A 16,198-nucleotide genomic window follows, 5' to 3' on the forward strand; every position below is an offset into this window, starting at 1 on the left:
TACACAGAGTTAATTAACCAAACCCAACCTCATCAAAGCTGGCACGCGCCGCGCCTGGAGGGGGAAACACCCTCAGATCACATCAGCCCCGTGCCCGCGCGCTCGCACGGCACCGAGCACGCGTTACCGAGGCTCGAGTGCGTTTGCGCGCAGACAAATGGTGATTTCTCACATCTCGCATCGGTTCCAAGGCTCGGGGTGTTCCTGGCTTTTCCCTTTCAGAGACAGGGTAAGGAAAGATGTCACGGATGGTTTTGCTGCTGTTACCTTCACGGCAAAGGAGGCTGGGAAGGGGGAGGCAGGGAGATTTTCACAATTACAGCTTTCCTGGGAATATTTGGTCATGTTTTTATCATAATCAGATTCACGGGATTACCAGTTCCTGCCTGGGTTGTAAGGTTCTTGTCACTTAATTACACCCTGTGTCATTCAATTTCTTCCGGCGATTGAGGGCCAGCTGCTCAATCCCACACTTCCCCCCTAAACGCGCGCTGCGGACGCAGATGTCAAAAGCTCCATCCATGCCTTTGAAGCCTAGAGATCTTTCCCAAAACCGAGGTGCAACACCCCCCTCCCAACCTCACCCAAACTGTTTGGGGTGGGGGAGAAGTGGATTTGAGGAGCACCCAGCCCAAAGCATCCTCCCCAAAGCATCCCCCGGGTCCCCCCCAGCTCGTCCCCGCCGAACCCCTCAGCGAGGTGACAACGCAGGGGTGTCCCCCCCTCCTTCCCGTCACCTCCATCCCCCCGTGGTGTGACACCAGCTCCCTCCACCGCTCCTGTTCAACCTCCTGGGACCGGCGCTAGGCTAGAGCAGGGTGGCGTGTCCGCTGGTGTCATCGTGGTCTACGCTGTTGAGAATGGCTGTCTGGTCTTCAGGGAGCTGCCGGTGGCAGAGGTCGTCCTTCAGCGCTGAGAGCCGGGCGAAGGGGTCCTGACGAGGGTGTCTCTTCTTCTTGCGGAGGCAGACAGCTTCGTCAGGCGACAGTACCTGAGAGCTGGGAGGGTGCTGAACCTGGGAGGCAGAGCCGTCTGGGAAGGGGGGAGAGAAGGCAGATGGGACTGGGGCCAGCAGCAGGCAGAGCAGAGCGCTTTGCTCGCTGAGAAAGGGAGGTGACAGCAAGCCTGGCCCTGAACCCACAGCATGGCAAGAAGGGAGAATGCTGGGCATCGAGGAAAATGAAATTAACACTCAAAATCCAAACGAATGACTAAATGCGGGAGGTGCATGGGAAGGACTCGGTTTGGAGGAGCAAAGAAGGGGGAACCTGCAGGCAAGCAGCCCAGGGAGGCAACCCTTTGGGAGGCAGGGAACAAGGGCAGCATCCAGGAACGGGCTTGGAGACTCCCAGCGCTGGAGCCGGGAGGGATCTGCCTGAGCTCTGCTCACAGCAGGACACAGGGAACGCTGTTGGGGACCGCGAGGTCCTCGCACTCACTGGGTTGTTTTCTGGATTTCGAGGAGCCCTTGGATGACTTTTTGGGCTTCTTTATCCGCTGGTATTTCAGAGCTTCGAGCCTCTCAGGTGCAGCAGCGTCCCCGGGCGGAGATGGACGTTTTCTAGGAAGGAAAAGCAGACACGCGCCATCAGCGGCTCCCGGCCACGCTCGGGCCTCTGGACGTCCCCGGAGGGGGATCGGCCGATCCCAGCCAGCTCTGCCGTGGAAAAGGAAGAGGTGAGAAACCCAGGGCTGAGGGAGCAGGGCCAGCCAGGCGTGCCAGAGCGCGGGATGGAGGAAGTGAGGCGTCCCCCTACGTCTCCTCCAGGCTTTCGAGCGGCACCGCGACCTGGCCGGTGCCACTGGCCACGTCCAACATGGGCACCACCAGCTCACCTGCCTGCCATGCCAACACTGCTAAACAAAACAGGACGGGGCAGATCCTATGTCCGATAAGGCATTTCTGGGAAGTGGTAGGAAACCCCTTGGGATGGAGTAGAGAAGAGAAAGAGATAGGCAGAAGCGGCACGGCAGCATCGAGACGGGCACCACGAGCCAGCCGGGGCGGACAACACCGGCGCCACAAACAGCAGGGAGGCAGGATCCTGCTGGCCCTGCTCCCACAGCCAGGAAAACCAGGGGCCACACAACAGACAGGGACACCAAGGGCACACACCAACAGAGCTGGGACAGGTACCTCGTTCCCAGGTCCCTGTGAGAAGCGACAACAGAAACGCGACAGCACAGGAGCATCTGCTCCTGGAACAGTGAGAGGCCGGGAGCTGCAAATGGAAACACTGACGAGGTTTTACTGCAAGGACAAGGAGGGCGTTTGCAAAGGAGTGCTTCCTGCAGGAGAGCCAGCAGGTGCAAGGGATAGTTTATCAGCTGTACCCCCTGAGGAACTCTTCCACAGGAACCAGCTCAAGGTGCAGTATCCTCCCCTTTGCAAAGAGATTTTTTTTGTTTTATTTCCTTCACTGTACCTGTTTTTCCCATCCAAGGCCTGGAAAGCACGACTGCTGTAGAGAGCAGGGCATTAGAGGAAAACCTTCTCCTTAGCAGAGTGGGCAGTCCAGCTCTTATCTATAACACATCACAGCGATTCCCCTCCTTGCTGCTTTCCCATCTCCTTCCCCCTCTCCATTTTACTTCCACAACCCTCCAAGAGTCACCAAGTCCTAAGGCCACAGAAGAAGCCTGAGGGCATCTGGGATAAACCCAAGCCACTTGCAGACAAGGTGTTCAGAGAAGACGGGAAGGCTCCACAGAACACCTCTCACTGTGATAAAGCCGACGCTTTAAGCCAGGCTCCAACGAGGAAAGGAGATTTAACCAGCGTGCTGGCACCTTTCAGAGGAGGAGACGACCCTCTTCTGCTCTCACAACTTGGTCACCAGAGGTCAGCAACCAAACCTTGCCACAGGAGCTGCACAGAGGACAAGTGCTGATGGCAGCTCCTGCATCCATCTGTGACCAGGGCGGGGATCAGCAAAGCCCGCAAGCCACGGGCAGCAGGAGGAGCCACCTCAGCTGGCTGCAAGAGGCAACATCAGTGCCTTCAGACTCCTGCTCGGGCACAGAATCACTGAGGATGATGTCCCCCTGTCTGTCAGCAAGGTGTGCCCCATCCAGCATTGCCAAAACACCGTGGCTGCTGGCAGGAGCAGCAGGGAAGGGGCTGGAGCACAGACACCGCACTCCCAGGCTGCGGTTACATCCACCCATGGAGAGTTTGGAGCTCCTCATCTCCCCTGGGGTCCAGGCAGAGCCTGGCTGGCATGAAGACACCCTGCAGGCTTTCCCCCGTGGGTCGCCACGTGTGCCACCACAGCAGAGCACAATGTGACAGCAGCGCTTCCCGTCCGACATCCCAAGCGTCTCCAGAGCGTTGAAGTTTCAGCTGGAGCGCACAGGCAAGGAGCTCCCTGGAGATTTTTCCCCTTGGGGAGCAGGAGGGTTTTTTAGTTTTGGTTTTTTTTTTTTTTTTTTTGAAGATGAGTGTGGTTACAAAGCTTCTCAGTTCTGCTGGCAGCGCTGGAGAGCACCCAGGGAAGTGCAGTGTGAGGTGAAGAAGCAGCTGAGGCGCAGCAGACGCAACAGAAACCCAAACACTGGGCACAGAAAAGCTCCTTCTCATGTTTCCCAACGCAACAGAGACGTCAAGGTGTGAGGAGCTCCTAGAGAGCCTCTGTTCCAGCTCCCAGCAGAGCATCACATCAGCCGAAGATGAAGCAGCTCATTAGACATGCCGGGAGTCCCACTGGCTGGATCCAAGCTTTTCCTCGTCAGGAAGACAACCTTTACACTCGCAGAGCTCAAACACCTTCCCAAGTGCAACCAGCCTCTTGTGAGAGATGCTGCCAGCACAGCTCTACCCTCTGAGCTGAACCAACACAGCCAGCCACACACATGCCAGATGAAGGTTGGACCCAGGGGTCACAGCGTGGCATTCCCCGCAGCAATTCCTGCTTGAATGGCCAGTGACAGGCTTTTCCCACTTGGAGCCACCATTCTGTGGGATGCACAGGGGTTACATTCCTGCAGGTGCTTGGCTAATGGTGACTTCAGCTCCATCATCCAGGGAGCTCACGTGTGCCAAGCTCTGGACATCACCAAGCTCCGTGATCCTGCCCACCAGCATCTTCCTTCTACCACCTCTTCCCACCACCCAGACAGCTCTGCCACTATTATTAAAGCTCAGCCTGTAAAAGTCTCTTGCTCTTTCCACTCTTTTTTTTCTTTCTAAGAAGAAGCTGTTGTGGCATGCTGACAAAATTAAACAGATTTACATGAGGGATTATGAGGAAATTGCCTGAAGCTCGTTTCCACTAGTTCTCCGTAATTGAACTCGTATTTATACACACAAACATAAACAGTGAGTGCATTGAACCCATGTGTCACCATAAATACTGTCTGACCTCTGGCAAGGAAGAGATACAAGAGGACAAAACGACGCTGCTCAGCAGCCAAATTTTATCTGCTCTACCCACCCTTTATCTCTTCAAAGGGTGCCAATCCTTCCAAATTAATTTTCATTTTAAGCTCAGCCAAAAGCCTCTTCCTGCCCTCAGAGTTCACATTTTGGGCAGCTGCCCACGCACGAGGGAGATCTTGAATAGCAACAGATGAGATGCTCTGGGAGGCAGGCGAACTTCTGGAAACTTCAGCAAAGAGCCAAGCAAAGGAGCTTTGAGAAGCCCACGTGGACTCCAGGCACCAACCTCCTGCGAGGCACCACCAGCACCTGGAGCAGCAGTTTTCCTCCAGTCTTCAAAGGAAAACCCTTCTGCACGAGCAAGTGTCTGGACTGCATGGACTGGGAAGTACTGGAGAGGCAACATAGTTGCTGAAGGACCCTTCAAGAGTCCCAGGACAGGAAAAGGAAGTAGAGGAGAAGTATCCAGCCCAACACACATCTCAGCTGCTCTTCTTCAAATGCCCTTCCACGTACAAAGCAAAGATAAAAGCGAAAAGACCCCTGACAGAAGACCCACTGACCTCTCTCTACTCAGAAGAGGAACCCACATAAAGGAAGGGTCCAGGAGATTCAAGGATACTATACATATATTTACATGTATTTAACCTCATAGAGTTCTCAACACACCCTCCCCGTCTCCTCCTCTCCTTGAGCCAAGACATCCACCGGGAACAGCTTGGGCATGTTAGAGCATCCACTTGAATAAAGTAGAGTATCCACTTGAAAGGAGCCCACTGTGTCCTTCAAACCCTTCATCCTCCTCACATGAAGAGCTCAGTTCTCCTACACGAGGCTCCTGCAAGTCAGAATTCCCACTCTGCTCCGAGGCAGCGCTGGCTGCTGCCTCCATCCCTGGAACGCTTGGGATCCTTCAGCACAGGAGGTGCCAGGGAAGCACCGCGGTGACAGCCGCTGCTGCTGCCAAGGCACGGCCAGCAGGGAGGGAGGAAGGGGCTGGTCACAGCGGGGAGCACACCAGAGAAGGGGTGCCCTTCTACAGGTCTGCACACACCACAACTCATCTACACAACGGAGTTCACCACCATGCTGACGGAGAGGAGAGAAGGCGAGGGAAACGGGGCAGGGCTGGACAGGAAAAGGGGGGATACAGTCAGGGCGAAAGGGAGGGGAGAGAGGAAGATAAATGAAAAACAGGAGTGAGAAAATATATAACGAAATTAAAGAGACTGAAAAGAAAAATAAAATAATAGTAATAATAATAATAATAATAATCAAGAAAGAAAAGAAAAACGCACTCAGACAAGCGGACTCACAACTTCTCCAAGCGGAAGGAGGCATGGAACACATGCAGAGGATCAGCACATGGACAGTCTTTAAAGGGGAACCTGTTTTCTTTCAAGTGGGGAGCGAGGGCTGCTGCTCCTCCCGCACGCCTGGCGCCGACGTCCCTTCGCCACTCAACGCTACGCCACGGCCAAGCGCCCCGGCTCCCAGCACCGGCAGCGCTGCCCTGGCAAAGAGGGGCCTGGGGAGGCCACCCAGGGCAGGCTGCCGTGCCCAGGGGCAGGGGAGCTTGGTGCCTCATCTGTGGTTTTTGGGTTTCCCCCTGCAGGGAGGCGACAGCCCCCTTTTCCCTGTTTCGAGATGCGTGCTGCATCCTAAGAGAAGGAGACGGGAGAGCTCCTCGTGCTGGCTCAGTAATGGCATCATTTATCCCTGCCCATCCATAAAAACTACCTGAGCTTCACCTAGCAAAAGCCATCGTGCTGCAGCATGGAGCTCACATGCTGCCTCTCTTTTAATGCTGCAATAGAGAAATCTGGCTGGTCTGGTATAAAATCCCTGTGCTCTGCATGCACTGACAATTTTATGACCCCAAATTATCAAGAAATTACTTGGCTGGGCTCTCTATGGGATTCCTCGCTTATTGAAGTGAGATTTATTTTTCTGGTTCCCCCTTTTTGGGGATAATGACTCTGGAGTCGCTCCTGTGACTGCATCTTCCAGCAGCATCCTGGAGTAGGACACACAGCTGCTCCCATCTTGCTGGGCAGTGTCACCTTGCTCCTCAAAATCCACCAGCCCACGGCAGCCAGCACTGGAGCCAGCCAGGACCTGGGCAAGAGCCACAGCAAGCTCAGATACGAGCTCAGACCCATCTCTGCTGTGCTAAAGCCACGTCTGCTCGTGTCCCTAACGCTGCCAGAGCAGGGAAGTGCCACAGAGCAAGAACAAACAGCCAAATCCTCCCTGAGGGCTTCCCCATCTCCCAAAAACGCCTGGCACGGCCCAGAGCTCACCAAGGCTTGGTGCCAGCTTTGCTCCTCACGGGATGCCCTGCTCTGGGATCAGCAAGGAAAAACAGAAGGGGAAGGCAGCCAAGTGCTCAAGAGATTTGGATGGGTTTTGTCATGCCAAGAGGATGGCTCCTCCATGGAGCACACACATCCAACACGCCCTCCTCGCCAGTCCTGCTCTCCCCACCCCAGGACAAACCCTCCAGGTCAGCTGGAGGAATTCCCCTCTCCTGGAAGCATCTCCCTGATTTCTCCAGGCATCCCACCTCCCTCTCATGAGTCTCTTTCCCAGCCCAACAGGGCTCCTCAGGCTGTTGCAGAGAATCAGCCAGGACCTTGCCCCTTCCCCAGCCAAGGCAGCAAAGCTTAACCTTTTGTAAGACCTGTCCTGAGGAAGTTTGGGTATGGCCAGGCCCTCAGAAACAGGCCCATCTCCAATCCCATCTCTGCTTTCATAACCAGCCTGGCTGATGGCCAAATAGGTCAGTGTTGCCAATCCTCTGGGTCACAAATTACTATAATGCCATCTGGATTTGGCAGTTTTAGTGATATTCTTCTGCTTCTAAGGTCTGAAAACCATCTCCAGATTGCTCCATCCCAGTTCCAGAAACAGCCATGGCTATCTAGGAAACCGGCCCCATGAAGGCAGCCCACGAAGAATTTTCTTGGAAGAGACTTTCAAGATCTGCTTAGGGCTGTTTAACTACATCTGGGTCAGAAGGAGTCAAGGATTTCTCCAAGGAGAATTTCAGGGATGAAGGGATTTTCCCATGACTACATTTGTGATGGGAAGGAAAAAACACCTTTCTGGCAGCCTGACACCATAGTTCTGCTGCTGCCAAGCACACAATCCATCTTGGGAGAAAGACTTCTCCCATTTTCTGTGACTGAGGAGACTTGGGAAAAAGAGAAGAGATCCAGACACTGCTGGAAACTAAATTCTCCATGCGCTGGATTGCAGCTGGAGACTGATTTTTGGAGCCCGCTCTGAGCACGCTGTCTGCAGCTGGCAGCTCCAGAGGTGGCTGTTTTTCCTGGCTTCAGGGGGTGGCTGTGGGCTCCTCCTGATTTGGATCATCTGGGACAACCCCACCTCAACGCACACCTCCCTAACACCACACAACCCTCGTGCACCCTGCCAGGGCCAGAAGTGCCACGTGTGTCACCATCCCCCAAGAAAGGAAGGGTGGCCCAGGGAGACGGCAGCTCGGCTCATCCCAAACCCCAGCCCCGAAGGCAGGGGAGCAGCGTGTGCTGCTGGGAGGGGAAACCCAAAAGCCACAGAGACTGTGCGTCCAGAGGTGTTTCCTAGCGTTTTCGCATTCCTTATTCCCCTTTAAAGGAAGAGATGGTATTGGAAAAGCCCCTTCCGTGTCCCCTGTCATGCCCCGCTCCCGGCCACCCTCCACAGCACCCACACCATCCTTTCGGACATGGATCACCCTTACCTATTGAGCTGAGGAGAAGCTTGTCTCGACAACACTGCCCAGATAGCTGAGATTAATCAAAAACAAAGCAGTTATCAACACCCGCAAGGAGCCGAGCTCCGCAACACATCAGCACGTCAACAACTCCAAAGGAAAAAGGAGGGAAAGAAACCAAACTGAAACACAAACGAAACGAGGCTGGAGAAGAAAGGGGGAAAGAAACAGAAGAGAAAGGAAAAGAAGAAACAAAAACGATAATCAACAAAGCGAATGGATACACTGCATAAAAGCACGGACAACAGTGCTGCTCTAACACGGCTCTGTCCTGGAGCTGGCTCTCCTTGGCATGCCCTGCTAGAGACGTGGACCTGTGACTACAGCCCTGAGTGCATCGCTCCGTAGCTGGGTTTTCCAGAGGCACACAGAAGTCATTTCAGGCTCGTCCAGCTGCTCTCCCTCCCCATCCTCTCTCCCCTGAGCCCTCCTTCCTTCCGTTCAGTGCCGGAGGGATTTGCTAAGGCCATAGCGCTTCCAGGTACCAGAGGGCGGGAGTGAAATGCGGAGGGCACTGCGGGGTGAAACGCTGCCTCCTCCCCCCTCCCCAAAACACAGCCTCTTCTCCGAACGCCTCCGACCGCGCCGGCTCCACGGGGCTGGCGGCCCCCGGCCCCCGACTCCTCTCTGCCACAAGCCGGAGGAGGGGGCTCGACCCCACCAGACAAGAAGCCAGAATGAAGCGAGACGAAAGGATGGGACGAAAGCACGGCTACGGGGTCTAAGGTGCTGTGAAAGACGGAAGGAAAGAGGAGAAATAGAGAGAAAGAGAGAGAGAGAAAGAGAGAGACGCTTTTGCCTGGAGCAACCCTGGTACCTGGAAAACCAGCCGCTACTGTCTAGTGCAGCCACATCCCTCTTTAGGGCAGGATCTGAGCGTGCCGGCAGCCTCCCGATCTCCGCTGGGCTTAGTTTATTTTTATTTTTCCTCCTCTCCTGACATGCTGCTGGTGTGGCTAAGTCCTTGATCTCTCCCTGCCCGCGTCCTGGGGCTGCAGCATCCCTTTTGCAGGTGGGGCGGTGACCGTGATAGCTGTTTCTGTCATGCATTAAAGCTCTCTAGACTCCGCGGGAAGGAAGAGGAGGAAGACAGAGGCGCGGCGGCGGCGGCCCTAACGTTCGAAGAAAGCCAAGAGCCAGCAGCTAGAAGAGGAAACAACCTCCAGTGACACCAGGACACTTACCTAAGCGAGCCAGGTCTTTGTACACCTGGTAGACGGCCCGTAGCCCGAGTCACGGCGCTCCCAGATTCCCAAGGGACCGGGAAGGTCGCCTGCCTAAAACCCAGCGCTCTCGGGCGGCGGCCATGCAACCCATGCCCGTGGCACCAGCCTCTGCCTAGCAAAGCCCGCGGGACGCCGTCTCCAAAAGGGATGCTGCAGCGTGCCCAGAGAGACCCTACCAGTTGGGATGGTGATGGCAGGGAGGGAGTCAGAGGGAGCGGGTAAGGCAGGGCGGGGGAAGCCAGGAAGGGGCCAGGGGTGGGGGTCACCATGGGGCTCACACACTTACCCTGTGGTGGCTACCGTGGTGGTGGATGTCGGCTCCGGTTGGAGAATCTCCTCGCCAGCCCTCCTCGGAGAAGGGATGTCTCCGAAAACATCCATGGTGTCCACGGGCAGGGAGGAGCCCTGGGAGTTGGAGAAGCCGGTGCCCACGGGGGTGAAGGCGGTGGTCGGTCGGAAGCTGGGGCTGTCCCCGCGGCTGCTCGGCGCCGGAGATCCCGTGGAGGACGGCGTGGATTTGCGGGAGAAGCTGACGGCCGCGGGCGGCTGCAGCGTGATCTCCGACACCTCCGCCTGCTGGATGAGCCCCGGGCGGGGCCGGGCGCGGGCGGTCAGCTCCGGGGAGCTGTTGCGGGAGCTCAGGGGACTTTGGGTCAGAGGAGAAAGCCTCGAAGGTTGTAGCACCACCTGATGTAAACTGGGCTCAGCCCTCCTGACCTGCCGAGGGCTGGGCCGAGGTCGGGGTTGGGGCTCGTACCACCTGGTGTCCAGGCTGAATGTGCTTGTGCCGCTGGGGCCGACGGGCTCGGACGGTTCGTGGTAAGGCAACACGGGTATGCCCATACCTTGGCTGGTATGTCTTAGCTGCCCTTGACATCCCATGGGTTGCATAGGTTTGTCCTGCCACTTGGTGGTAGCGGGCACGGAGGATTGACACCTGCCCGGTGACTTGCCGGTCCAGCTCTTTGGTGCCTCCAGGGGCAGGATGCCCGAGTAGGATGCGGGGACCACCTGGAGGGAGGAGGGGGGCGGCCCCCGAGGAAGGCAGCCCGTGGACTGGGAGCCCTCGGGCCCCTCGCAGGGCTGGAGCTGGTGGGGGAACGGCGCGGGGGCCAGCTCCAGGCTGCCGAAGGGGAACTCGGCCCTGCCCCAGGGCTCGGGGGACCGGCCCCCCGTGGGGGTCTGGGCCAAGGGCAGCGTGCTGTTGGAGGCGTTCTCCCCGTTCTCCTCGGGAATGGTGGGGTGTCCGAAGGGCCCCTCGGGGGGCAGCGGCGGGGAGGACATGACCGAGCTCAGCGGGCTGACTTCTGGCATGTAGAAGGGCGGCGGGTCCACCTCCCCGGGGCTGCTGCTGCTGAGGTAACCGTAAAACTGGTGGTGGAAAGCCCGGGGGGCCGGCGGGCGGGCCTGGCCGGTGGCCTGCAGGGCGCCGGGACCCTCCAGCGCCCGGTGGAACCGGGGGCTGTATGCTGGTGGCTGAAGGTAGGACTCCTGGCTGGAGGAGAGAGGGGTGAGCTGCGCTTTCAGGGCGGTCACGGAGGTGGGGACGACGGGGTCGTCGTTCTCCTCGTCCGACTGCCTGAACTCGGGGTACATGTCCGTCTCCTCCACGAAGGGGAAGCCCTCGATCCGCCGTGTCTTCAGGGAGGGCTCCATCTCCGCCGGGTCCATGACGAAGCGTCCGTCCGGCCCGCGGCTGATGAGCTCGATGGGAGTGGTGGCCTCGGCTTCGGCCTCCGCCTTGGAGACGCTGTACTTCTTGCTGCTGATGGCTCGTTTGGTCTTCTTGTAAAGGGAGAGCTCCTTCTCCTTGGTGGGGCTCAGCATCCGCTTGGCCTGCGGGCCCTGGTCGTCAGAGGACTCCGAGGGGGGACGGAGCGTGCGGATGCTCTCGGGACTCACCTTGCCGGAAGACAACCTGGACCACAGGGGAGAAAAAACCGAGAGAGGGGACGGTCACCCGGAGCGGAAAGAAGGCCTCCTGGCCCAGAAGAACAACTCTGGATCCGGAAAACAAAGTGCTACCAGCTCTCAAAAGAGGAGCCTCTGGGAGAAATTGGCAGGGGCTAACCAGTATGGCAGAGTCTCGCCAGCAGCAGTGCACAGCATCCCTGCTCCTTGGGAGGGAAGCTCAGAACACTCGGGGCAGAAAGCTCACACCAACACCTTGCAAAAAGCTCCACCAACACCCCAACACCTAGCAACAATCTCCACCAACACCTTGCAACAACCTCCACAGGGGAAAAAGACACATTCAGAGCTCGCTTCCAGCTCCTGACGTTTTTTATGTCCACCTGAGCTATCCATGCCCAGGAAAGGCCCTGAGAAGAGGGACATCAGGCAAATGTGCCCTCCCACAGAACTCAGCATCTCACTCGGAGATGCTGATGGATCATTTCAGACCAACTCTTTCTCCCATTCTCAACACTCAGACTTTAGGCTGAGCGCCTCAAAGGCAAGACAGCACCAGGATAGTTCCCTCATCTCTCTCCAGAAATCCTTGGACAAAACAGGACTGAGAGGCAAAAGACAGCAGATCCAACAGAGACAGTGCAGGTTATTTCAGTGCAGTGAACTGAAAACAAGTAAGACTCAGATCCACCAGCACCAGGATATTTTGCAACAGTCCAGGAGCCAAAGAATGAGGTATCCACATCCCAGACTCTTGCACTCCCAGCGGAAAGATGCTCCTGCTGATTTGCAGTACGCATGCTTTTGAAGGGCTCTGCAAAGAGCTGTGGTTTCTGCAGCACCACGATCCACCACCTTTGGGCACACACGGAAAGAGGCTTCAGCAGGGCACTCTTCAGGAGAAAAGATGAATCTCCCAGGAAAAAAAGAGCCAACAGGGAATGACTCATAAATTACACCGAGCTGGCAGGAAGGACTCCGTATGCAGCAGGCTAGTCCTTGTCCTAAGGAGCCCCTTCCAAATGGTGTGGAATTGAGTTCCATCAGCCAACTCCAGCTTTGGAAAATGTTCACAGATCCAGGCGGAGTCATCTCTTAGCTCAGTTTGCTGCATTTGTCCCTGCTGCTCTCTGCTCCAAAGCCCATTTGTCTCCTGCGAACTGCTGTGTTCCCAAAAGTTCAGGGAACATCCAAACGCAACTCATCAGGAGCAACCAAATAAGGATGAGATATTTCCATTTGAGCTTTGCAACGACTGTAGGAGGGAGGCACCCTGAAGACCCCACAGCCTGGTGCTGCAACTAAGACAGATACTTACGGGGACTCCAAACTCTTCCTGCAGTGGGTTATCGAGAGAGGAGGGTCTGGAAGAGAATAAAAAGGGGAAAGAATAGAGAACGCTGAGGAGGCGCAACACCACAGAGACAAGACAGACTCAACATCAAGACAACAAAAGACACTCAACAAGAGGCCAAGATTTCATTGCTCCAGTGCTTTAATGGTTGCTGACAACAAACAGCTCTGGTCACAGGGTCCTGCCCGTCCTGCTGCCGCAGCCCCGCAGGCTGGAGGAGACGGAGCCGCTTCTCTGCCCTCTCCAAGCTCCCCAGCCACCCTTTTCCCTACCAGCCGCTCCTGCATGGAGGCTGCAGTCCCAGATTTCGGGAAGCAGAGCAGCAGGGTCTCCTTTGGGGTCTCCTCTAGCCCAGCACTGCCCGCTCCGGGCTGGGAGCAGCTGGAGAGCCCAGCTCCGGGGGGACCTGCGGGAGGTGAGCGGTGCCCCCCATCTGCATCCCAGAGGACAGCCCAGCCCTAAGCCCCCGGCTCTAGGAGTTATCACCACGTGGGAGAGCTCCCTCGGAATTCCCAGGCTAGTTTCTCTGGCGCCTCTTCACCCACCCTGCCTCTCCCGCTCCCGACCACGGGCGCTTTCAGGCACAGCCGAGGGAGGAAGTCAGGGCTTCACCTGAGGACGCGCACGGACGAAGAAGAGACAGACAGGGAAGAAGGTTACGACCACAACACAAGCAGGGGGGAGAAACGAGGAGGAGACAGGAAGGAGGGAAGAAGCACACCGGGGATGGACTCACCTTTCTTGCGCTTGAGCTTGCGTTTGCGTTGCTTGTTGACGAAGCAGGCGGCGAGTGTGCTGAAGAGGATGGCAGCAGCCAGGAAGCAGATGGTGGCAACGATGCCAGCCAGCACCGGGCGGGCTAGGCCCTCGTCCGTCAGGTCAGGCTGAGGGAAAACGTCTGGGGAAAGAACACAATTCAGCGTTACACCTGCTGCCTTCCCCGGGGAGCTGCCCCAGTGTGGAGGCAGCGACAGTCTCCAGGAATGACAATGTCTGTAAAGACCCTACTTCCAAGGCAGCCCACCCAGGGAGAGCAAGGGATGTGGTGACCTCACACCAGATCACAGAATCCTAAGATAGTTTGGGCTGGAAAGGGGTGTTTAAGTCCATCTAGTCCAACTCCCCTGCAATAAGCAGGGACATCTTCAACTAGACCAAACTGCCCAATGCAACCCGATAAACCTTCCTGTGTTAGCTGGTGGACACCCAGGGAAGCAGCCTCCACACCAAGCAAATACATATTTATGTCTAAACACACACAACTGCAGCAAACCTGCAGTTCACCTCCTGGCTGAATAACGCGCTGCAGCAGCACAAGCTATTTCATTCAAGCTCTTTGCCAGTGCTTCATTTCAGCGTTCCAATGAAAACTGGGCTCCAAACCCTAATGCCACACCTTTGCCGTACAGGAGCACGCGTGCAGCCCCGGCAGACCTCAGCTGCGGGCACGTGCAGATGCGCACCCTGCACACCTCGGTGCTCCTGCCGCGTGCCATATCCAGGATCAGCACGTTTCCCGCACCGAGCCCGGGCTTTCAGCCTGGGAGAGCAGCTGCCTGGGGCCGGGCACCTGCCAAACCCCATCAGAAAAACCGGGCGTGAGGAGCAAGGGCAGCGAGCAGCGAGGCTGCAGCAAACTCTCCTCACCACGCCGGCACCACTTGGGGGCAGAGAGAGACTGCTGCATCGCAGCACAGCCGAGCCGGGTCTTCCACGAGAGCCAGAAAATCCGGGCTCGCCGCATCCCCATCCCCTCCTGCTGTCCTCGCCTTCCCCAGCGCCATCACAACCCTCCTCTGCCTGCCCCTCGGCTGCAGGAGCATCCTCCGAGCTGCATGTGCAGGGAACACGCGCCAGCTGCAGCACGTTGCAGTCTCCCGCTTGCAAAGCTCTTTTCCCTGTGGACTCTGCACTGCAGTGCTACGTTTCCCTCTCTCTCCACCTTTCATTCCCGTTTCCAGGCTGCGCCAGTGCCTGCTCGGAGCTTTGTTCTCCGGGCTCACCGCAGAGCCGGGGCGTGCTGGGCTCTGCGGCGCTCCGGGGATTTGTCCTTGCCTGCTCCCATCGGGAGGCACCCCGGGGTCAGCGGCGTGTTCAGCACACCCATCACAGCCCTGCAGCCCCCTCAGCCCAGCCCGCAGCCCCACAGGCAGGGGGGACGAGAGGAGCCGGCCCTCACCTGTACTGGACACGCCAGCGACGTTGCTGGGTTCGCTGATGAGATCCTGCATGACCGCCAGCACACGGAACTCGTACCAGGTGTCCTGGAACACCAAACACATCTGTCAGGGCCCTCACACAGCCTCCAGCCTCGTCTCACCAGACCCCCCAACATCCCCAGGATAAATAAAACCCTCTAACAGCACCATCTCAATGTCAGCGAGTCAGGATTTTATCCTTGCCCAGGGGGCGTGTGGGCAGTGACATCGTGGCCTCCATCCAGACACAGATAGGAAACTTTTTCATCTATTTATACGTTTTTCATCAAACAAAAATTATTGTTCATTGGTTCTAAATTAGACAATCCTCTTTCATTAGTCAGTATTCTATCCTCTACTGGCTATCGATTTCTCGCTTCTCATGCTAATTAGTGCATATTTTTAGTCTTTTTAGTATCTTTTTCCTCCTGTAGGGACTTTCTAATGTATGCTGAGACTTTGTTAGTCTCTTTAGCTTCTGGTTTCTGCAAAATGTCCTTGTGGTCCATAATCCTACATTGCAACCTCAACAATACATCCTTCTCTCCCAGGCTTTGTTCATTGAAGGGTACCAGAGTGACTTTATCAAAACTTTCAGTAATTTTCTCAAGCTGTGTTCCTATAAAAGCAGCTTATAACAACTCTGCCAAATGCTGGCTGGGAGTAATTGAAGAGTAACATGCTATTTATAATTTTTATGTATATTGATTATGATTACTTAACACCATTCACTAAAATTATTAAAATGTTCTATCTTTTCTCACGCTTGCCCAGCTCCTCGACCGAGCCACTCCAAAACTTCCCGGGAGCTGCAGCAGATGGTGCAATATCATCACAGAACCACGAAGGCTGGGAAAGATCATTGAGTTGGGCGTGGTGTGGGCAGCCCCCTGCTCACCTGGGACAAGTCCTTGGCAAAGAACTCGCTCTCGGAGCCCGGGATGCCATCATCCAGGATCTCCCACTTCTCCGCCACGCGGAATTCCATGATGTAGCGGTCGATGGGGAAGCTGTGGTTGGCGGGAGGGAGCCACGACAGGAGGACGCCTTGCTGTGTCCGGTTGGCTGTTAGGCACCTCGGTGGGGTAACCAACACCAGAGGCTCTGGAGTTGTTACAGGGAATGCTGGGGACAGAGCAGAAGGGGCAGGGACACCTCTGAGATGGGGCAGGGCAAGCACGGGAGATCCTCTTCCACACGTGCCCCCGGCAGCAGCAGAAGGGCCACTCTGGCTGTTCCCACATTCCAGGAGTTTAGGGCACGTCTTGGGAGTCTGGTCTCTCACCACGGAAATAGAAAAGGGGATTTTCAAACGGCACTGGACTAATGAGGCCGTGACTCCAGGCCTTC

At 56.5% G+C, this 16,198-nt stretch overlaps 1 protein-coding gene across 5 annotated transcripts in view; it reads right to left on the bottom strand.

The window, feature by feature from the left end:
* Positions 1 to 704: 704 nt before the first annotated feature.
* IGSF9B (immunoglobulin superfamily member 9B) overlaps positions 705 to 16,198 on the bottom strand; it is a 39,368-nt gene continuing 23,874 nt past the window's right edge. For 2 of the 5 annotated variants that reach the window (XM_040085294.2, XM_040085293.2), the window contains exons 15-21: positions 15,747 to 15,973; positions 14,830 to 14,914; positions 13,387 to 13,548; positions 12,615 to 12,660; positions 9,672 to 11,303; positions 1,440 to 1,561; positions 705 to 1,032 (exon numbers count right to left, since the gene is read on the bottom strand). In XM_040085294.2, coding sequence (XP_039941228.1) covers positions 809 to 1,032; positions 1,440 to 1,561; positions 9,672 to 11,303; positions 12,615 to 12,660; positions 13,387 to 13,548; positions 14,830 to 14,914; positions 15,747 to 15,973 — 2,498 coding nt within the window. In that variant the 3' untranslated portion in view covers positions 705 to 808. Of the gene's footprint in view, positions 1,033 to 1,439; positions 1,562 to 5,393; positions 5,507 to 8,126; positions 8,173 to 8,976; positions 9,303 to 9,671; positions 11,304 to 12,614; positions 12,661 to 13,386; positions 13,549 to 14,829; positions 14,915 to 15,746; positions 15,974 to 16,198 lie in introns of those variants that run through there. The other 3 variants (XR_005703955.2, XR_005703956.2, XM_040085295.2) reach the window with 3 other exon arrangements.

The sequence above is a fragment of the Hirundo rustica genome, chromosome 23 (assembly GCF_015227805.2).
Source record: "Hirundo rustica isolate bHirRus1 chromosome 23, bHirRus1.pri.v3, whole genome shotgun sequence".
Classification (NCBI taxonomy): Eukaryota; Metazoa; Chordata; class Aves; order Passeriformes; family Hirundinidae; genus Hirundo; species Hirundo rustica.